At 51.0% G+C, this 22,579-nt stretch overlaps 5 protein-coding genes across 5 annotated transcripts; 4 read left to right on the top strand and 1 right to left on the bottom strand.

Moving 5' to 3' along the window:
* Positions 1 to 3,052: 3,052 nt before the first annotated feature.
* On the top strand, positions 3,053 to 3,241 carry CTRU02_209972 (uncharacterized protein; the record flags this gene model as incomplete). The annotated part of the gene is made up of 1 exon (XM_036720788.1): positions 3,053 to 3,241. One exon carries the CDS (start codon positions 3,053 to 3,055, stop codon positions 3,239 to 3,241), a length of 189 nt encoding a protein of 62 aa, XP_036587628.1.
* A 6,537-nt stretch (positions 3,242 to 9,778) lies between these two features.
* Positions 9,779 to 11,949, top strand: CTRU02_209971 (uncharacterized protein; the record flags this gene model as incomplete). The annotated part of the gene is made up of 3 exons (XM_036720787.1): positions 9,779 to 10,252; positions 10,303 to 10,696; positions 10,751 to 11,949. The coding sequence occupies 3 exons, from the start codon at positions 9,779 to 9,781 to the stop codon at positions 11,947 to 11,949; spliced, it is 2,067 nt and encodes a 688-aa protein (XP_036587627.1).
* Positions 11,950 to 12,637: 688 nt separating this feature from the next.
* Positions 12,638 to 14,569, bottom strand: CTRU02_209970 (lysyl-tRNA synthetase; the record flags this gene model as incomplete). Its single annotated transcript, XM_036720786.1, has 3 exons — positions 12,638 to 13,899; positions 13,958 to 14,128; positions 14,206 to 14,569. 3 exons carry the CDS (start codon positions 14,567 to 14,569, stop codon positions 12,638 to 12,640), a joined length of 1,797 nt encoding a protein of 598 aa, XP_036587626.1.
* A 614-nt stretch (positions 14,570 to 15,183) lies between these two features.
* CTRU02_209969 (Mitochondrial import inner membrane translocase subunit tim10) lies at positions 15,184 to 15,565 on the top strand (the record flags this gene model as incomplete). The annotated part of the gene is made up of 2 exons (XM_036720785.1): positions 15,184 to 15,281; positions 15,382 to 15,565. 2 exons carry the CDS (start codon positions 15,184 to 15,186, stop codon positions 15,563 to 15,565), a joined length of 282 nt encoding a protein of 93 aa, XP_036587625.1.
* Positions 15,566 to 21,139: 5,574 nt separating this feature from the next.
* CTRU02_209968 (uncharacterized protein) lies at positions 21,140 to 22,574 on the top strand (the record flags this gene model as incomplete). Its single annotated transcript, XM_036720784.2, has 3 exons — positions 21,140 to 21,504; positions 21,567 to 22,029; positions 22,083 to 22,574. Coding segments are annotated over 3 exons (1,320 nt in total), but the record flags the coding sequence as incomplete, so codon positions are not given.
* Positions 22,575 to 22,579: the final 5 nt, after the last annotated feature.

Genomic DNA, 22,579 nt, shown 5'->3' with positions numbered 1-22,579 from the left:
GTCCTCTTTTATTTGTTTAATCTTTTGTACTTTTTTTTTTTTTGGGCTACTTTTTCTTTTTTTTTTGTATGGTTAGCTTCCCCCGTTGTTCCCTCGTCGCGACGACGACGACAAGAGTAACAACGAACCAGAAGCTTTTGGGACAATGCATTAGGAAAAGTACGTATTGGTGTACGAATCATGGGTGCAAAAGCCTCGAAGGCGTTTGAATTTTTAATTTTTTTTTTTCTTTCCTTTCTGCGCCGTGCCCTGTCAGAAGCTGCAGGCGACCCAGCAACGGCCTCGGCCGTTTGATGACGGGCCCGACTTACAGATTGCACCATGGTGACTTTACGTGGTGGACCTTGGGAGATGGCTGGGTGATTTGGATGTGCGTTGAGCCCAAACCTCAGATAAGGCACCAGAGGGAGGACATAGTAGGGAGCAGCCCAAAAGTAAAAGGGGCGGCGGCCGTCCACACAATCGTTCGGTGTGTTTTATCACGGGGCAGGATGTGTAATTAAGGTCGGGAAAGCGCCTAGGATACATAGTATTGAAGGTGGAATCCCTCCTGGGCCAGCTCAGCAAGGTTGGACTGACTCACCTCGCACTGTGGTTCAAACCATGTACCTGAACGTGTTTTTATTTTATTTTTCCATTTCCCTTGCTACTACTTGTTTAGTGCTACTGCTGCTTCCACTCACCTACTTTTTGAACCATACATCAATGGTGTACGGCTACCGTTACATTCGATGGTCAGAACTGAAGCGGCGACGATCGAAAGTGGGTGGATGATTGACGGGCGCTTGGACATTCATACGAGATGCCATGTACTCTGTACCTTTAAGATCTTCCCTTTTCTATTTCCGCCAGCTTGTGTTCAAAACAGGAAGAGATAGACGAAACCGGAGGGGAGGGGGGAGATTCAGGATTTCAGAGTTAAATAAATAAAAAAAATTATACCCTAACAATATTTACAGAAGAAATTTCTTAAATAGAACCGCCTCACCTCCGGTCAGACTCGCGTGATGCCTTCCAACCAGCCCATGACGGACGTCAATACACCTCGAGGGGGGTGCCGGAGAGATGCAGCTCCATTCTCGTGCATTTCATGCAGGCATTGCATGGCAACCACACACTGGAGCCCACACCCGCAACCGCCTACGCATCACTTCCCACCATCTCGCGAGAGCTCGACGGTGAGCTCGACAGCCTTGACTGGCTTGGTTCCAGGTTCCAGATTCCAGAGTCCTACATCTAAAAGGCCTTCAGTCTTGACATCTTGTGCGTTGGGGCTTGTACTGGGCCCAGGACTTGGTTGTTGTCCACCGAAATATTTACTAGCCACTACCCATGTTCTGCAGGTCAAGCCAAATTTGAGGCGACCTGACAAACCCCTTTTGGGCCCCTTACGTATGCGCGTGTGAATAAGTGTGCGCCATGCCCTACTAATCTGCCTTACATGAGCACATGGGCGGGTTGTGACCGGCGCCCAAGTGCCGGCATTGCTAGGCATTCAAAACGGCTGTCATCGTCCAGATATTCGCCCCCATTCGACTGCATCACTGTTTTTGCTTTGCAAACCAGTAAGCGCCGCTTCCAACTTGCCCATTTTTTGTACCATACCCAAACTATCAGGGGAAGGGGCTAAAAGGGCACCTCGCGTGTCCTCGCTACTAGTGAAGCTAGCAGTGGTAAGAAGGGAGGGGAGTGTCCAAATCACCATGTTGCGACATGCGTCTTTCATCCTGCTCGTCAGGTCACTTTTCAAAACGAGACAACCCCGGTTCGTTAACCTTAGGCCAGAATCCACATGGTCAAAGAGACAGATATGGGAAGGAAGGGTGGGCAAAAAGAGAGCGAGGAGAAGAGAAGGGGAAGGGAAGGGGGGGGAAAAGAAAAAGGAGCCAAGGTGGTCCGCTGCTAAACCAACCACGCCATAGGGCCACGATGGAGAAAACGGGGACTGTACGCTCTGTCGAGATGCGCCGCTAGTCTGCTAGCTGCATCCTCTTTAAAACCATGTGACTCAGGCCAGACACCAGCTAAGCAAGAATTAATCCTGAGCGGGTGTGTCGATCAGCCTGCGCACCTTAACCTGACGCTTCATTGGGCTAATTGCGCACGCAACTGACTGACTGACTGACTGATTATGGGTGTGTGTGTGTGTGTGACTGTTGTCAACTCTGATGCTCCACACTTTATCTGCGCAAGAAAGAGGGCCAAAAATTGGAGGTGGAATGGTAAAAACGCAGTGATCAAGGTTCCTGCAGCAGACGACACACGCACATACTGCCATTACAGAGTTGTGGATTGCAGTCTGTACCACCAAAAAAACATGGTACATCACAAACGGTACGCCTGTAAACCTGCGACGATCGAGTGCCATGACACTGCCGCTGCCACTGCCAGTGACCCGTCACCCCTCTCGTGCCGCCCCCATCTCAATGGTCTAACCACGGGGTATGGTATCACACAGCACAGACAGCTCCATCTCCCATCTCTCACACCTACGAGCATCTCTACTATCGCGATACATAGTACATAGATCATTTTCAAGCGTTTGGATCTGGTGAGCCCAGCAGCTGTGGTCCTTGGGGTGTGTAGGTCTCCTCCTTTAGGTGCAGCCGCATTCCTGACGGCATAACGGGTAGCTGAAGACCACAACAAAGAAATAGGAGAAGTCGTTCAAAGAAGACTCGTCTGAGGCCAGCATGATAGATCCACCGTCGCAGAGACCATGGAGATATTCTCATGACAATCAGAAACAAAAGCCGCCCGACACTGTGCGACTACCAATCAATCGGAGATCCACCGACCCTTGCCTTGGACCCATTCCGCATATTTGATCCAAACAATCCTAGTTGCCGCCAGGCCTAGTCTTGGTCTCTCTTGGACAAGTTGGCGCTGCCGACAGGGACTTACGGGGATGTAGACGGCCACCCCCTGTCTCTGATGGTCAAAAAGTACTTACGGGGATTTATTTTCCTTTCGAGATTCAGGACCGCGACGCAAGAACAGGATACATTAAATCCCCCTCCACTGTCCGGTCCTGAGAGGTAGTGCCCTGGAAATGGCCAGGACCTCGTCAAGGGAGAAAGGGAAAAATCTTTCAAGACGCGAACCCGAACGGCTCTTGTTCGGGGCTCTCTGTTCGAGCGTGCATCAATCCAGACCTGCCAAGAAGCCTGAGGCTGATTCCAGCCCGCCAACTTCTCAAGAACCCCTAAACACACGACATTGTCAATACTCCCAGACATAGCCACTCTGCACGGTGTGCATGCTTAGTAGGTCTTCCGACGAGGCTCGTACCCGTCATCACTTTGACATTGCTTGCCCGCTCGCTTGCTTGGGTAGTTGGGGGGTGCCCACGGTTGTCAGATACAGATGCGCAGGGACGGTAAATTATAGCCACTGCCGAGCTAAAAATTGCTGATAGGCACGGCGTTCATTTTAACAAAGAGCCTTGGGCTGTCTGAGTCGCCCACTATTGGCTTCGGAGGGGTTCCAGCGGAGGCGCTACTATCGTGATCCCATTAAATCACTGGCCTATTCTCGCCTGAAGCGTAACCTACAAAGTTGGTCTGAATGGTGAGAGAAATTGCCCCAGTCAATGAGAAGTACATGGTAGAGTAAGTACATTCAACAAGCCGCAAAGCACTGTTACCGTTTTGAACCGCCTGATGAATGATAGCAGACGGACGAAAGAACTAGCAAGCCATCGGAGAAACGAGGGCTGTAAGAGTCATGCTCGATTGCCATGCCCGTGTGCCCTGAACGGCGTAAGCATAGCGTGGCCTGTCCTCTTCCAGAGTCTTCAGTACTTTACGACTAGGAGGGGCCGGGAGAGACAGCTGGGCCGTGTTTGTTTGGACGTCCGCTCTGAAGTCTCTTTGCCCATGAAGGGAAGGAGGGGAAAGTATCTTGATCTCATGGGATGGATAGTTGAATTGAGACGTTGGGAGCCACTCAAAGAATGCGAATATATGTCCAGGGTGCCCATGGCCGGAAGCCGAATCAATGTTGAGGTATGCCGTCAGATGGCACCGACAAGCCTTGCCAGCTGCGGGTTGCGTGTCCGACCCTCATGACTGATCGTAACCCTGTCGGCTGATCCTTGCTCGTCTCTCCTTTTTTTTTTTTTTAGTCGACCTGGGTTAGACAGTAACATTCGTAGTAGATTTTTATCTGGCCCCACATCGTGGCCAGTCACGCTGGCGGTGGCTCCAGGGAGAGGCCCGGCAGCCGGAGAACAGCTCATCGCTGCGTGGGACGAGGCTCGGGGCCGGGCGTCACTGGTCGAACTCAGGATCGGTGATGGTGTCGATTCGATGCCGCCACAGGGTGGGTTTCCAAGCAAGCCGAAAGGTTGTGTTCTAGGTTTGCCCGGATACTGAGAGTAGGGTCAGGGGAACAGGCTGGCATCCAGCTGGACAAAGAGACAATAGAGTTGTCAAATGGGATCTTCGGCGGACCGTGAAGGGCCTGGATGAGCGTTCATCAGACCACGTACAGCCCTGCTTGGCCTGATGGCGACATCGTCATCTCCTCAATCTTGCTGCAGGACATCTCGCCATCTCCCTGATCTGAATTGACGGAACTGCAGCATCGCGCAGAAAGGGCTGGTACAAAAATGGGGCCGTCGTTGCAGTCTCAGATACACATGACCAGAAGGGCGCGGGACGGTGTTGTGGTTCGGGTAGCCTTGCTGGTTTTGGAGAGCGGTATCGTATCGGGTTCCCTGGCATGATTTGACATGACATGGTAGCGCAACAAGCGAATCTGTAGTAGCGATACCACCCATCGTGGACAGATGGTGGCTCAGATTGTTGATTGGGCAGGTACATATCAAGATAACGACGTTAGACGTCGTGAGTGGTTGATCAGGATCTTGCATCTTTGTTGCGTGTCTGTCCGCGGATCGCGATGAGAGCTTCCTGCTCTGTGAATGCCTTACGTAAGGGAAGGCAGATGGTCATGTTGCATACACCTCAAGTTACATACATAGTAACAACGCTTCGCAAGGGAAGGAAGTTGGCAAAACAAGGCAAGTAAAGACAAGTTCGGAAAGTCTGAGGAGGAACATACCATATTGTCTCTTTCCACCGAGGCACAGGCAGATGTCGTCACTCTCAACTTCAATGGGCGCAGCGCATCATTCCACCCTCCTTCTCTACACCTTTTTGCAGACCAGCTGGTTTATTTTCTGCTCCCACAAGCTTCGTTAGTTACTCTACTGTTCTTGGTTCTTGTTGCTTGGCCGAAAATTCGCCCTGTTCCCCCCCCTCCTTCGAGGCCCATCTACCATCCTTAACCACCACTCCCCTCATCCCACGTTGAAGGCACTTACACACCACACCAAAGGCAAGGTGTGAACCCTGACGGTTCGCTTTCGTCGTCTAGCGTCTATTCCCTCGCCTTCCTACTCTTCGATAGGATTCTTTTGCTGCATTTGTTGATAGTCAACAAGCCACCCCTCCATCTTGCGTTTCCCTGTGCATGCGCATGATCACACTTCTTCCTTTTCAGGACAGTGGAGACAGCCGTTTGGAATGCCGTCTTTGATCCGGACGTTTGTGTCATTCTTGGCTCCGTAGCACCCGCCGGACGCCGTAAGCCGATTAGCATCCATCCTCGCTGACAATACACTTCAAACAACCTTCTTACCTCTCACTGTAGAACTATGCATCCGCACCGTCGCCGCTTGATGTATAATCGCAACAGTTATTCTCTGGGGAAACTCATGTTGCTGGTTGATTGGCCGCCCCCGCCGTCGTCTAATGTCTGAGACACGCAGCCTTGGGGGTAGCTCGAGGTCTCTCTGCGGAGTGAAACATCGATGCACTACAGAAAGCCAACAACCACTGCGACACACCCTCAGGCAGACTCGGTTCGGTTGAACAGCTCCGTTGATGGTGAAGGTAGCTGTAGCAGTGCAAATCAATATCATCCTACATCACCAGCTGTTGCAATGCAAAGATTGCCATGCTTTGTTTGTTCCGCACCACGGACGATATCCTCAACCTATAGCTTCATGTGAATAGAGGTCGAAGCTTAGCCCCGACCCGGCCTACTGGAATGAGAGGTTGAGGCAGCCGGGTCACACACTGTTTCGTCACCTGGGGCTTAATCACCCGGGACCTTGGAGCTCCTCCAACCCCGACCACGATGACCCGGCTTGCCGCCTTTACCGGTGGCACCGCTCAAAGCATTCAACAGCCGTTCTGCCTCAGCACGCATTCTGTCGCCACGATGGCGCAGTTCGTCGGAGCTTATTCGGATAAGCACACCATGCATTTCGTTGGTCTTAGTGAGCGAATCCATTATATGCCGTGAGCTGGTTGAACCCATCACTAGGGCCCTCGTCATCAGCTGGTGCCCATTAGCCTGCGATGTCGCAAGTGAAACATTCAGTCCCTCGTTTGATACGGGTGGGGAGCCGGTCGAGACGGACTAACAGGAGACAGGTACTACGCTGCAGAGGGAATGAGGCCGCCTTCATTGGTCGAAAATCAAGATAGATCCGAGGCTTCCTTTTGGCAAAGGTACTGACAAGGCACCCCAGGTATACTATACAATAATGCGTCAAACCTTTCCCACTTCCCCATGTTGTGCTGGCTTGCTGTGCAGAATGTTGTTGCCGCCGCCGCCGCCGAGGGGCTTGCTTGAACAATTGGAAACTCCGACGTCCGCAAGCCGCTATGCCCTGGCGGTGATGCTCAAGACAAGGAAACGAGGCTTTTGGCCACCGAAAAACCATGTTCCTGACTTTGATGACTGACACGGCGGTGGATACAAGTCTTAACCACTTTTCCGACGTCTGCCGCCGTATTCCCTGCCAAACATGTGGCTCAATCGCCGGTTCTTTCCACCGCAACCCTCTTTCGGGGTTGACGTCTCCAGCGCCGGGCTTTCCACTCACACGAAGTTGCGGTGACGGCCTCAATTTTTGGTTCGCCCAGGGTCTGACGCCACAATTGCAGTATTAATCCGACTTGTCTTCACACCATGGCTGGCAAAGCCCGGCACACTAAGAACGTTCATGCAAGCCCCGCCGTTTGCCATGCACATGATGCGTCGTTCCTCTCGGCTTCTTCCCCTCACCATGTTCTAGATCCTCGGACCATCGCATGTATCACATTCGAGCGAGTCAAGTGCCCGCTATCGACGCTGAAAAGGGCATAAGATTAGTTGGGAACGTCGTATTTTATGCTCGCGACGTTAGAGATTTGCCATTTTCAAGCGTCTTGCGTCCCGCCGCCGCCAGTGCCGCTCATTCGGGCTGATCCAACCGTACCTCCCATCCGGGCAAGTGACCAATTGGCGTCACCTGTGTGATTTGTTTTGTCTCTTATGTGGTACATTCCGGTAGCAAATGCAGATCCTAGCAACTTCATTGGTATGTAGTCAAACTACCATCTGACGGATGTTCGTTTGATTTGTGGCTTATAAAACCGTCTCTCAAGGACACTACGTACGGTACAAGCTAGGCACACAGCGTTTACCTTCGGTTTGGGGAAGCGGTTTTTTTCCCCCTTCTTTTTCCCCTTTCTGGGCAGTTAACGCTGGTCGCAGTTAGGTTCCTTACAGCCTGGTATCTAGTCCGTCTTCACAAGCCAGAGCATTGATAGTTTTAGATACTTACTCAGCAAAGAGCTTCCTGATATTTGCTTTAGCAGTTGATATGGGGTCATGACTCTTGCGCATCAATGAGGATCTTGTAGCCCATGCGCCCAGACTTTTCATGATTCGTCGAATATGGCTAGACAAAGGCTTCGAGTCCACTTACGACAGCACTTGTATGTCAGCTATTAACGTCTTCCTCTACTATGTAGTTGATAGATGGTTGCAATTGAAATTTGCAAATCTAACTTCCTACTTTTTGTAATTTGAATCATCTAAATCGACATTTGCTTTTACAAATCTCGATTCGGATAGACTAGCTTCAACCTGGAGTCGTAAGCCGAGGGTAATGCTCGATAAGTTCTTGTCTCTGTGGAATATACAGTGCAGTGAAAGTTGTCCTCCATAACCATTATATAGTGGCGCTTTCATACGACGCCATTGTTTCCTGGCTTATCGAACTTTAACGCCATGCATCCTTCTTGACCTAGGTGTTTGACGGAGCTCCGATATTCCAGCTAGCTGGTATGAAAGCCTTGCTTGGGGATCATGTTCCCACACAGTCTCCTATGACAAAACTAGCAATTATCGAAATGAACTTGGCGTGGTGGCGCGCGGTTCTTATTTCATTGATGCCGTCTTCAACTCGAATGATACATGGAAGCTTCCCGACAACGCTGATGCTAAATTCTAACATAGAGCAAGAACGTCTCCACAATCATTTATTGATAATTGAAGGAGGCAGTCTGTGTCGCGGAGAGTCTTATAGGTAAAGAACTCAAATTATGGACGAAGAGACTGAAAACCCACAGCGGCTGGGGCTGGGCATCTAGGGTCCTGTATCTATAGGGCCTGGTTTTCTGAGGACAATCCTACCTCTCAGTTGCTCTATGTTCTATGAAACTTGGATTCTTAAGTCGCCTTATTTGTGCTGTCATCCTTTCTCTTGCACATTTACAGAAACCACACATCTGCGAGTATGAACGATCACAGGAACTACTCCAAGGTCTCAGAAGCTCTATCACGCTGACGATAATGTGCCTGCCTCAGAGATTATGTGTACCTTGAACTATTCCATATCCTAACTTGAGGGCTTCATCATGTGTTAGTTACTATGGGCAGAACTGAATCTTCACCAGCACCACTGATATCTCTGAATACAAGAAGTTGGTTCTCTACATAACTGATATGGTAACCTTTAGCACTTTACTGCTAAACTGTTGAAAGGAGACACATCACTAATGGCTGCCTTCAGCGGCTCCGTTTATGATAGATGCCCCCCATTCTCCTCGTCGTGATAATGCATATCACCTTGGACAGGCCATCCTCTCATGGCGAGATTCCGGGCCCTCTGTCTAGCTTCTGAACAAGGAATAACAACACGTCCCGTACTAATGACTGCCTGTGCTATTCACCCATATCTACGGTTAACTTCAATACTACAGGAAGGATCCTTGATAGCTCTTGGCACTTCGTACGATTTGGGCTGTTTTCTCTCATAATTACCCTACGTGGATCTTCTTCCTTCCTCTTACTTTCTCCTCACTTACTTAACTGATTCACTTGACAGTGGAAGCTAAATTTGTCCTTCAACGATTTATACTATATTTCACGGCTTCATTTCTCATCGATCGAATAACAAACCTCCTAAGGAAAACAGACGTCTTGTCCATTGCTCTTTCAACCTACCTGGTTATCCCTTTTCCAGATCAAGCACTTTCCGCAGATATCCTGAGTGTTTCATTCTGACTTTCTTCGCTTCTCTCTTTCCTAGGAACAGATACGTAACATCTGATCCTATCTCCTCTTTCTTGGTGATTCACACCTTATTTACAAGCACCTATCTCTTGCGTTAAGCTGCAATTGATTTTGAAGCTCAGCCTCGACACAGCGGTACCCAATCGTATCATTCCAAGAGCTGCATCTTCTCACACTCAGACTATAACACGATATCACTGCGTATATTGAGTTGAACTTTTACATCATTTCTTACTTTCCGATTCCTGTAATCTAGGGTCGCTTCCCAAATACTTTTACCGCTTTTCTCATCATTGCTCCTTCTTACCGCTCAAAAGCCAGTTGTTAGAAGGGAAACCTTTGAGTTCATTACTTTAAGCGTATTCCATAATTGCTGGAGCATCACCTAGAACACGACATACCTCGACTTGAAGACAATATGGCCAGTAAAAAGATGCCACTTCCAGTCGGCTCTGTGAAACTCAGCATACCCGAAGAAGGCGTCTGCCACCCAGTCGTAGGCCGCACTTACGAAGAGCAGCGTAGGTATCAAGTCGAACTAGTCACAAAGATCATCACTTCCAGAGATGCCCCGCTTCCAAAGCTGCCAGCAGACGGGATGCCCAAGCCCCAGTTCTGGGAGAATCTTCGACTAAGTGGAACGCATTCTGTGGAAGCAGAAATGCAGAATAGTACTCAGGCCGGAGTCTTAGCTTCGTCAACAGGCGAGAGAGTTCAGGAGTTGGGAGAGCCTACACCAAAGTCAAAGCCAACACACGAATTGGCTGACATTCTTCGCATTATTCCGATAGGATGTGAAGTGATTGCTCACCTCTGGGCTGTCGATACAATCGCAGTCGGCTGCCTCGCATCCACTTCTAAGGCTTGCTCAGACTGCGTTGCAATATTTGTGGTGGGTAACACTTTTTGTTTGTTAGGTATGTCGAAACTTACTGTTCACAGTCTCGCTTCCACCTCCCAAATGGCGATTATCAAGACTGCGACTGGCTACCAACCTCCCTGATAGATATGGCCGAGGAGAGGAAAGGAACAATAGGCATCGGGCGTAATCTTTTCATTCGTGGTAGAGACAGGAACGCCCCTCGAGCCTCAATAAAGGGCACTCCCAACGTCTGGGCCACCGACAAGACTCGCGCCAAGATGTGGGACATTGCCCAGATGAACAAGGGTAACGGCAGCGTCTACTTAAAGTTCATGCCGTTTCTTGTTTGTGAGGAGAAACTTTTGCTACTAGAGCAGAAGATCATGATAAGGAGACAGGAACTGGGTCTGCCTCCTATAGAGACAGACGAACGCCACCATCATCTCCGAGAGATGAGTTATAATATTCCAATGCGTATGTTTCTCATACCAAACTCTCACTTCTGAAACTAAACTAACAGGATAATAGTACGCTCCATGCACCAATACGGTCGTAACTTAAAGGCTATCAGACTTCACGAGACCCCTATGCTAGATATTCGAATCGTCGAGTTAGTCCTGACGGCATGTCCCAGGCTAGAGGTTCTTGGAATAATTAATTGCGAACTTCTTCACTTCAGTACTATCATCGCATTGCTGGACTTACTGCACTGGCACTCAAAGAATGTCAGCAGGAATCCGATCAAGCTCGACTTTTACCCTCGAGCCAGTTATGGCCCGCTCCAAGACCGTCAAGGAACCAATTTCATCTCGTGGGACGCTCTACCAATCACAAACCGGTCATCAGCAGTCTTGACGACAATCCTACTGGCTATTCTAAAGGCTCTCCCTATGGGAATAGACCTAGTTTCAAAAGATCAACCCTTTCGCAAGTTCATTGACCTTATCCCGATGAAGCCAGGGGCGAGCGCCTTATTTTTGCACCATCTCTTCACCTGGGTCGATGCAGTTCAGACTTATGGACACCACATGCCTAGTCTGGACACCCTTGATGACCTCGAAGACCAGGTCGTTTTGGCTGTTTACCAAGGGACGAGGCACGGCATGCTGCCACATTTGCGAGAATCTTGCTTTGGTGAGACCTTTAGCTGCTGCCGCTGTGGCTATGCCATGGTAAAATGCCTTTTCCGCCCGGATATGCGGCAACGTCTTGATAACCAGCGTGTTTGTCGAGTGTGTGAGCTTAGATATAACCTTGAAGGTGAGAGGAACCATCGCCTCTGGGAGAAAGAAAAACTCCTCGCATCATTTCTACACTCCACGGACGACAGCCCAAGGAATAAACACAGCCACATCATCAATTCAGCGGTTATCCAAGCAGACTTAGGGGATGTCATAGCTCCGGTAATGGCAAACCCGTTCATTGTGGGCCCGGCTCCTGACAGTCCCTACCGTCTTGCTGTACTGGACGAGCATCGCGCTCTCCCTGATTTAAAAGCCCTAATCTCCCCAGACCGAGAATATGACACTCTTCGCACATCGGGCGAAGCTGCGCTCCTCGACGCAGTTGACAGGCTCAGAGAGTTGGAGGGTGTGTATCCTGACCACCCAACGCTTACGCGTCAAAAGCAGGCTACTAGCAAGGGACAGAAGCAGTCATGGGAGTACGCCATCTGGAAGGACTCTGCCAAGGAAACGGAAGAGCACAAAGCAGCCGGCTTCTGGTAAGCGCTTCCTGCCAGCCTTTCCAAAAGACTGCTATCACTTCAGACTGCAGCAGAACTACATTCGTAATTTCTCTTCTGCAACTGGTCTCGGACGGAGCATAGCCCTGGTTCTTTCCCAGAAACCACCTCTCTCTGCAACAAGCTTGACTGAATTGGGGGGTGTTTTGAGTGTCTTTAGCCAAGCTGGGTGTATACCAACATCATAGACTGGGCAGTGCCACCCTCTCAAGTTATTATTTACCATACGGCCGTGTGTGATGGGAATTTTTGGGCGATCTACGTAGAAGGATCGAGCTATCCTCTCATTTGCGATCTAATTTCTTTTGGGTTACATTTTCGATTTACTTTCTTGGAGTAGCCTTTTGGTTCCGCAGAGGAGGCTTCACTTTACGCCCCATTATCTTAGCCTGGATGTATGATACGATATATGAATACACAGCGCACATTGATTGTTTAACTTCATCTTTCTGTTTGCTACTGTTCCGGTGACTGATTCTGAGAAATGTGGTGTTGATGCGCCCCAGATTCTTGATGATAGTCTACAAGGTTATACATCTATGGCAAGTTAATGTTGTACAAGTTTTTACACGCTCAATGCTAAACGCTGTTCCTCCTGCTCCTCTCTTAAAATGATGACACCCCTAGTTCTCCGCGCAATCCAGATAGATCAAATGCGCAGGCCCATGCCATTAAGACGATTCAGAATGGTTCTGCCCCTCAGACGTCAACCCCACAACGTTCTTCAACGTGCCGAAGCTCAAACAATCGCTGATCCTGTTCGCGCCAGAGAACAACATCACCAGTCTCTCGACGCCACATCCCCAACCTCCAGTCGGCGGCAATCCGGCTTCGAGAGCCTTGATGTAGCTCTTATCAAGTGGTGCGTCCCTTAGGGCCTCACCCTCCTCCCCGTCCTCTGCGATCTCTGCTACATCCTTGCTGGTACCCAAGGCTCTATGCTCTGCGAGCTTACGCGCTTGAGCAGCCGGATCGTTCTCCTCCTCATACATGTTCGCCAGCTCGCGGCCGTTGACGAACAACTCCGTGCGGGCAGACACCAGTTGCAATGTCTTGGGGCATAGGAAGCTCTTGGCCAAGGGGCTCATGCAGGCCGGGTGATGCGTGATGAAGAGAGGCCCCTCGAAGGACTTGGGCTCGAGGTAGACCGCCGCCAGGCGGTCGAGCAGCTTGGACATCGTCCGGGGGATGCCACCGGGGATTTCGATCTTGCAGAGGTTGAGCACGGCGAGGAGTTCGGAATAGGCGTTTTCGCCCGTCAGCTTCGGCAGGCGGATGCCCAGCGCCTCTTCCAGCGCGGGCACGAACTCGAGCTGTCTGAACGGGCGAGAGAAATTGGCCAGGTCGATGGGTTGCAGGGACGTGAGCTGCGTGGAGATGAGGTCCTGACAGTGGTGCGCCAGGCCGCTCAGCAGATCCTCCGTCTGCGCGATGAGTTCCGGCAGCGTCGTGTACGCGCTGTAAAACTCGCACATGGTGAACTCGGGGTTGTGCGTGCCGTCAATGCCTTCGTTGCGGAAAGCCGGCCCGATTTCGAAGACGTTGTGCACGCCGCCGACGACAAGGCGCTTCAGCCAGAGCTCGGGGGCGATGCGCAGCGACAGCTCTTTCGAAGGGAATTCAGTGGCGGTGGTTGTGAACGACCGCGCGACGGCGCCGCCGGCGTTCTCAGCGAGGATGGGCGTCTGAAATTCGAGGAAGCTGCGGTCGTGGAAGTAGTCGCGCATGTACTTGGTGATGTACGAGCGCAGACGGAGGACGTCAGCGACTTCCGGGTTGACTATCATGTCGACATGGCGTTTCTGAGCGCGTGTCTCCGGGTCGGTGAGGGTCTGCGGGATCTGCTCCATGGCGGGGGAGAGGAGCTCGGGAAGGAGGATGGCATTAAGGGTAAGTTCGCCTGTGGATGTGCGCGTGGGCTTGCCGGTAATGGCTATTATTTTGCATGTTCAGCATGACATCCGCCTTAGCATGGGTAGAGACGGGCTTACAGATGTGGTCGCCCTTCTCAATTAGGCGAGCAAAGAGCTTAAACCTGTCTATGGTCACATCGGGAGAGCTCAGGTTGCGGAAGTTTATCATGCCCTGGATCTTTTCGAATTCATTGACAATGGTGACGAAGACGAGCTTGTTGCCGTGGGCGCGGACAGATTGGACGCGGCCTGTGGCCTTGGGTTAGCAAGGTGGAAACGGACTGCGGTCCGGAGAGACGCTTGATGGCATATTTTCAAATGCGTACCATACAGGGTGACGACCTCATTACTCGGCTCTTCCAGCTTTTCCTGAATCCATTTTCTCTTAAACGTAGGCACAGACATGCGCTTGCTGCGATGGACCAACCGGGGGTGTGTTTCCTTGTACAGACCCGTCGCGGCGACCTCCTCCAAAGCCTTACTGCGCATCTTTTTGAATTCCGATGTCCTAGGACCCTCATTCTGTGTACTAATCTGCTGCTCCCCCGATCCTACGCTGTCCTGTGTCTTCCTACCCGCCCCATTGTTCGCGCCACTTGGCCGTCCGGAATGGAAGGACTGAAAAGGTCCCACGACCCGCGGGGCTCGTATTACTGGCCGTAACAGCCGTAGACTCTGAGTTAAAGTCATTGCGCCTGAGTCTCCATGTTAGCGGCCATGTTCATTAAGTTATGTGAAGGCGCAAATAAGGGAAAAAAAATTGTATGTCAGACGTTAGGCAGTTTAAGTCACCCACAGCAAGCTGTGTAATTCGCAGCGGTTCTAATGCTTGCAAAATGCAATCATCATATCAATCAAAAAAGAGAGAAAAGAGAGTTTGCTTTGACTTACCACCATAGTTGCTCAAGAAGATGATTGATCTTCTTGAGTTGACCCAACAAATTCGAAAAGCGCAGAATGGCAGATTTTTATAACGGCGCGATTTTCTTCACTTCTCGCCGTTATCGATAAGAAAACTCCGGCCCAAGGACGGGCCGAGGACGGCCTTGCTCTAATTGACGCAGCAGTGATTGGACGTCAAGCTTACAGAGGGTCCGTGCTATGCCGCAAACCTGCTTGCCCGCTGAGTCGCGATGCGATAAGATAAGGCGAAAGGAGCTTTCTGTAAAATCTCGACTCCACGACGTCAAGCATCTCATCAAGCAATCTAGCTACCCGTAATCAACCACCACATCTCCCGACGTCAACGGACCTCTTATCTCATCACCAATTCTCAAGCCAACCCTTAATCTACAACCGCCAAGATGTCTTTCTTTGGAATGGGCCGCCCCAAGCTGTCTTCGGACGAGAAGATTGCTATGGCTGAGCAGGAGATGCGTCTGCTGGCTGACATGCACAACCGGTACGTCGACCCTAAGTCGGTGTCATTTGCTCCAACTAGAACATGATGATGCGGATTCGATTGAGAAAACCAACCTTGCTGACATATCTGCGTGCTTCAGCCTGACTAAGATCTGCCAATCAAAGTGCCTCCCCGACTACCGTGAGGCCGACCTCAACAAGGGCGAGTCTGTCTGCCTTGACCGCTGCGCTGCCAAGTTCTTTGAGGCGCACATGAAGGCATCGGAGGTGATGCAGGCAGAGAGCCAGAAGAGGGGTGGCGGCATGGGCGGCGGCATGTTCTAAGCAGCTCGATGAAAAATGATTTGAAGAGATGGGATAGCGTGCCGGAGACGATGCCGTGAAGGACCACGACGGAGCGAAAAGGCGATCACGCTTTCTGCAGCATTCATGCCGCGATGGCGGACTGTACGGATAGGGGTTCTGGGTAACGGATTCGCATTGCGAACCTGGCTGTATATGGCCTGGGAGATGCATGAGGATTCGATGTATTTTGAAGCACCGCGATGGGCTTCGTGTATAATATGGGACTTGGCCGGAGATCCCTGGAACAAACAATGAACTACCCTCATACTTACCGCCTGATCAATATTGCCTCAAAGCCTGGTGTCATTGCTTTGATTGATGCAAGGCAGCAGTGATTGTCCATTCGACAGTTGACGAGACCAGATTGCCATTGTTCTGGAGATGCTGGGAGCTCTTACCTAGTTACGAATGCCGTTGAGGCAGGATTGTTCATCCTACTCTTGAAATACTAGCAACGCGTAAACTTATGTATTTATGTCTTCACCGCATAAGGGCACAGGGGTTCACAAGCCATGAACCGTCGCGTGTTTGTGTTTCCATGCACCCCCTCTCTTTCACTAAGGATCTTGTCTACAATCAAATATATTGCGGTATCCCAGGTTACTGTGCATGCTGGCACATAATCCAAACCATCAGGAGAACAAAAGCTGGACTTATTCGTTCGTTTTCACGTGACAACGCCATCTCGCGTCTCAAGAGAGTTACGAAATCTGGGAAACCAACGTCCTCTTCCACCCCTGGCACAGCACAACGGAACAGTTGCACAGCCAAGGAGGCAGCCAGCATGAGTCGCCAACCAACCGAGCCAAGCCAGACACTAGGTGGCCGGCCCCGTTTGATAGACTTTCAATAGCATGACGGGAGAATTAGATAAAGTGGTGTAGCCAAGGTTAGGCTACGATGTCACGGCAAAGCTTATGAGATTGTCGTCCGAAGAGGGGATCGACAAGTTCTAGATTAAGCACAGAGAAAGATAGATCTTAAGGGGGGGAAGGGCGGCTGATTCGCATGCGGATGGCGCAAGAGCCATTCCCAGTGCCGAGCTGCAAGCCATCCGTATATGCCGCGTCTAGCCAGCGGGCGCAAGTAGCAGCAAGAGACCCAAAGTCACGGGCGATGAATTTCATTATGAACGGATACATGACTCTTGATTCTCCCGTCAAATGCTGCGAACTGAGGAGCGATTCCACCCCGTCGACCGCCGTTCCATGTTGCCCCAGAAACCAGGGGCTTGAAGGATGGATAAATGGGATCAAATAGAGACAGATGACTTGTCCGTGATGTATACGATGGGAGAAAAGACTGGGCCCTCGTCTCTGGGATGATGAGGGGGAAAAGAGCAGACAAGAAGGAAATCCCGCTTCGTGGTTCGCTCGAAGGAATTAAGGATTACTAGAGGCGAGATTATGGACCGGGCGGAAAACAAGGCCCAACGTCCCCGGAAAGTCGGTCAGGGCCAGAACGTTACACTGCAAAAAATAGATGCAATGGTCCTAAATATTGGTTCTTTTTATTGTGTAGTTTTTATATGATCGACCCGCTTGAGGAAAATGAGCGTATGTGATATCCCACAAGTAAGAAACAGACCACAAGCGGGAATGAAAGATGGAGCGCGAGCCACCTTTCCAACTCCCGGAGAACATATGCCGGTTGATCTACCGCACGGAGTACTGTGTACTCCTGCTGGTCACGGGAAAAATGATGTAAATCTCAACTGTGTCAAGCACTCAATCCGAGAGCTTGGGGCTGCTGGGTTAGATCTGCGACAGGGGAGGGGACATAACTTGCGCAGACGGGGTCCAGATGAAGACCGAGGTGGCTGTCCTTGAGAAAAAGTTGAGCAAACTTTTTATGAGTTCATCGGGGTGCGTGCGTATGTGGTTGATGCGTTTCAATAATTCGGATGAAATTAGAGAGTGTGTGGCATGTTCTGGCACCGGCTTCTTGCAGTAGTGATTGAGCCCAACAATGACTGTGCTCGAAGAAGAAGAAAACAAACACAGAGGGGCATGTATGCTGAGGATGTTGGCATGTGAGGCAGAACCGAAGAAAATGAAGAAATCCGATAGGAGATCCGTTCTCACATCACCGTCAGCCGGGATGAGGCTGATACATCATGGCATAGAATGAGGAAAGTACGTGCAAATGGGTGTGTGGTTGGTTCAGCGTGCCTGGTTTGGCAATGTCTTCAACTGGTTCAATTGACTGAGCCTCAAACCGTGGTGCCGCGGTGGAGACTTTGGCGTGGCTTAGCGGCTCCCTTGCATCTGTCGTCACTGCACATGGTTGATCGCCATTAATTCTTACCACCCGTTCCATTTCTCGGAGCGGCGCATACGGACGGGTTCCCTTGCCGGGGGGGGGGGGGGGGGCAGTGTGGGATCGGAGCCCGTGGGCACAGAGGCAGCAAGAGAGAGGGTGCGGCATTGATGAAGGTGGGAGGGATGCAGGGAATGCAATGGTGCCATGGCCGACGGGTCGTGGAGATGACGGTCGAAGGTTGACGTAAGTTGCATGCCGTGGGAATGACCTACAGAGAAGCCGGGCTGGAAGTCCTAGGTCGAAAAAGCCTAGCAGCAAAGAAGCCTCAAAATACAACATCACTAGAGGCTATTTCAGCAACAAAACTCAGGGGAAGCAGAAGAGCGTATCCCTTTGGCTTACGGAGCCTGAGGATAGGACCTATTGCCTCTTTTGGTCGTCGTAAAGGACTCCAAGCGGAATGTGCCGTTAGAGCCGCGGGTTTGGTAAAGAATACGAACCAAACAAACGGGACACTTATTTAGTCAAAAGTCACTCCGCGGGGCAAGGAGATGGGGGGTAGAAAACCCAACAGTGATGAAAACAATGCAAGACAAAAGAAAACAATAATGATTCAGCCTTCATCGACAGCATCAGCATGTGAAGTAATATTTTCAAATACAGAAAAGTGTCAAAAACATGTCAGCTTCTCTTTTCAGCCGGTCCAGCTCGACAATGGAATGTCCATATGCCAGAAACGGCGGCTGGGGAGGTCTGTGACGGCTCGTTGACGGGCCTATCAGCTGAGGAGCCACGGCGTCGTCCGGCTAGGCACCTCATGCCGCAAGCACACCAAAAGGCTGGCGGTCTCGTGGCCGCAATTAAGGTCGAGCCTAAGGCAGGGCGATAGGGCATGCTGTGAGGGTTGCATGCAGTCATCTAGGATGACAAGACTAGGAGAGATGATGCTTTTCGAGAAGAAGGCTGGAGTGCTTGTTGTTGGTGGGAATGTGACTTTTGTGTGGCTGTACAAGCATCATATTGTTTACATTTCTACCCTTGTCACAAAGACTTGCAGAAGTTGGAGGAAGGCTATACCACGAAGACGACACATACAGAACAATACACAAGCTAGAAGAATCTACAGCAGGGAGCGGGAGAGTTAGCGGCCATTAATTAGTGAAAAGAAGGTTCAGTGCCCCCATGCCCCATGCCCTGCTGCATCCCATACACACACTACTTTACGTCTGCAATGTACTACTGGAATGTACTTCGTGCAGTAGAGTAGAGTCGGCGATGAAATGTCCTGCCTTGCCAGGTCAAAGTCATGCATGTTAAGGGACAACAGGGTCGCGTGTCTCTCACGGCAGGCTGACTTGCAGGTCTGCAGCGAATTCGTTAGTATAGTGGCCCACCAGCAGGGGCTTTTGCAGAGAGCCCGGAGGCAACCATTCGGAGTGCCCAACGTATCAGCACTAACAACCACTACTAGCCAGAGAGAGTCCACCCAATCCAACTTGCATCTCCAGTCCTATTCCTGGAGCAGCCCGCTGCAACCTTGGACCCGGGTTCTCTGCACAGCCTTACTGTTCCTTGGGATCGATTACCAGCCATCTCCTCATGCCTGCCTCTGCAAGTTTCCTGCACCCACCTTCCAAGGTTAAGGTGGTACTGGATCGGGGGGAAAAAAAAGTCTGGAGGTGGCCCTCGTGCAATGGCGCTCTGGCTGTGCTGTACCGGCACTAGGTACTAGTGGACAGCACCTTGGGCAAGGTCACTATTTTATTGATGGGGGTGTCTGGTAATTAATCGACTGGGAGCTAGGATTGCTATGCTTTTGAGGCCTCTCTTTCTGCAAATGTGATTGTGATGCTCTTCCGGTCATATACGACACTCATGCCCCCCTCTCTCTCGCCCTATTTCTCTTCGCTTGTGTCAATCACCACGCTCTTCAGTAAAAACGATAAACTTCGACCGACTACTCCGTACGAATACACACTACGCACCCGACAACGGAAGCCGCGTTGCCCTACAAACCATCCCTCCATCGATCCATCGAGCGATCCGCCGCACTAATACGAGAAAAGGAGAACGCCGAGTGCTGCACTGCACATACTCCGTAATACCAAGAAACCCCAACACCAGACGACGCAAACTGCGCTGCGCGGCCAGACCACTACGTGCCCCACTCGCCTTACAGCACGGCACGCTTCACCCAAAGAGACGAAGAATCCTCGTGGATCGACCAGCGAGCGAATCGTATCGGTCCAGATTGCACCCTTCGACCCCCTCCTCCAGAGCGAAACCACCACCATCCAGAAAAGATCATCAGTCTGCTGGCTGTCAGACTGGCCCTATTTTATCATCCATTACGGAGTACGCAGACTTTTTTCTCTACTCTTCCACGACCAAATATCGAAAGACCGACCCAACAACCTCTGGATTCCGCTGAACCTCCTGCGTCGGTCTCTCTCTCGCGCCTTCTCCACTAATTGCCAATTCCTCCGTGACCGAACTGGTCACTTTTTCCCAGGTTGACCTTGTCCAGCCTTCCGTCGTCCGTTGTTCTTAGTCGCTTGGCCCCTCCCCCTTTGGTCCTAAGTCCTTGGTCCTTGCTCCACCTGTCTAGCGACCTGCTCACTCCTGGACCCCACCCCCCTCTCTTTCAACCTAGCACCCCCCCAGTCACTGCCCCCTCAAGGCAGCCTGTCTCCTGTTGCCCGTTGGGTGTTTGCCTGCGCCGCCATTAGCCATAACCTACCTCGCCCCTCTCCCTCCACGGGTCCGCGGTCCACGCCCAGCTTCCCTTTCTGCCTGTCAAACCCGGAGACAGCGAAAAAGGGCCTTGAACCGGCTTGTACTGATCAGATCAAACTCCTCAACCTGTTTCAGCTTCAGCACCAACAACCACCACCTTCCCATTCCCTTTTTTTTTGATTTTATTTTCTTCCAACAACAGCTTTCCCCCTTGCTGTCACCCAAACCCAAACCCAAAAAAAGCGACCCCGTCGTTCAGGAGGAGCGAAACTCTATCTCGTCTCTTCCTTTCCCTTTTACTGGTCTTATTATTTCCTCCCGGCCCATTCGCGCCTCCCACTTATTTTGTCGAATTTCCCGCCAACGGGGCCGCCCTCCCTCGCTCTCCACTCGCTTTTTTATCCCTTAACCACCTCCCCAAAAGAGAGGTCACGTTCGACCCTGACCGTCGTTTCCCGACCGGTGTCGCCTACCGTTGTGTCTATTGCACACGCCTAATAGCCAGCCCTGACCGCCTAACCCCCTTTCCCAATCAACAACCATCCGTCGTTCCAGCATCACTTTCTTCTCGACTCCTTCAGGGGAGTCGCCAATACCGTCGATCTGGCTACGAGGCTAGATTCCCGCCGTTCATTGCTCGGCGGTGACCCAAACTTTGCTGGCCACGACCAGGAACTCGCTGCACAACAATACGCTCAACAGTATCAACAACAGTACCAACAACAATACAACCCACCACAGTCATCATATAACCAAGGCTACGCCTTTCGCGAAGGCATCGCACCATCCACGATGAACGGCTCTCGCCCCGCTAGTACCAACCAGGGCTTCCTCGGCTTTGGCTTTATGGGCGCCAAGTGGCCGAGGATTTTCTTCGCCATTACCCTCATCCAGGCTATTATTTGCTTAACCTTCGAGGCGTAAGGCCACCTCAATCCGCCAGCTATCCTCGTTTGTCTCGTCACTGACACTAATAATATAGTTACGTATTTTGGAAGTTTCAGACCGGCCTGACCGATCAAGCGCCTACGGGCAAAGCGAAGGAGGACTCACCGAGACGGACGATCCCGACCTTCCTCGCTCTCTTCATTTTCGGTTTCTTGTATGAACTGGTCATTGTATGGGATGCCCTGCGAGCCAAGAACACTATTCAGGTCATTGGCGTATGCATTGCCAATCTCGCCTTGTTGGTTTATACAGCCATCCAAGTCGACCAAATCGCCGAGGCGGTCAGTGATCTCAAGGGTATCAATGCCCTCAAAAATCCCCATGACGACATGTGGGCCGATGTCAAGCCTTATCTCATTGCGATTCCCTGCATTCTCGCCTTCGGCACAATCGCCATGGCATTTGTTGCTTGGAAGCTTTACCAGGTTTTCGCCTGGGACATTCTGAAGACGATAGGAGCTGATTACAGAATGAAGAAGCGATTCCTTCACTACCAAGTGCGTCTGACATTCCCGCTCTCTTCCAATTTTGTCGTATTAATATCCATTAGATTTACCTCGCCCTCCTGAAATTCGACTTCTTCTTTTTCCTTGGTTTCACCGTTCAATTCCTGGTCATTGTCGACATTAGGACCGATACCGAATTCGGCTTGACCATCGCCGCTGTTCCGGTCACCATTGCCATTCTTCTCATGGCAGCCTGGTTCACCAGAATTGAAAACAAAGTCGGCATGGTTGCCGTCATCGTTCTCTACCTCGGCGCCCTGAGCTACTTTATCTTCAAGCTCGTTCGCATTTACCAGCCGGAGACCCGCGAGCTGTACCAGCCTGTCAAGAAGTCCCTTACTGCGTTCACCGTCATCACGATTCTTCTCATCATTTGCACCATCATCAACTGTATCGTTTGCATGCGCAACTTCGGGGCCGGTCTGAAGGCCCACCTGCGCAAGCCGTCTCGGGACTTGGAAAAGAACCCTGACCTGAACTCCATCAACCTCCAGGACGTCAAGCCTCAAATTGCGAGCAGAATGACGATCGATTAAGAAGG

This window comes from Colletotrichum truncatum (genome assembly GCF_014235925.2).
Source record: "Colletotrichum truncatum strain CMES1059 chromosome Unknown Contig_0006, whole genome shotgun sequence".
NCBI lineage: Eukaryota > Fungi > Ascomycota > Sordariomycetes > Glomerellales > Glomerellaceae > Colletotrichum > Colletotrichum truncatum.
The sequence above is the reverse complement of the archived record's forward strand: the minus strand, read 5'-3'. Positions and strand labels throughout refer to the sequence as shown.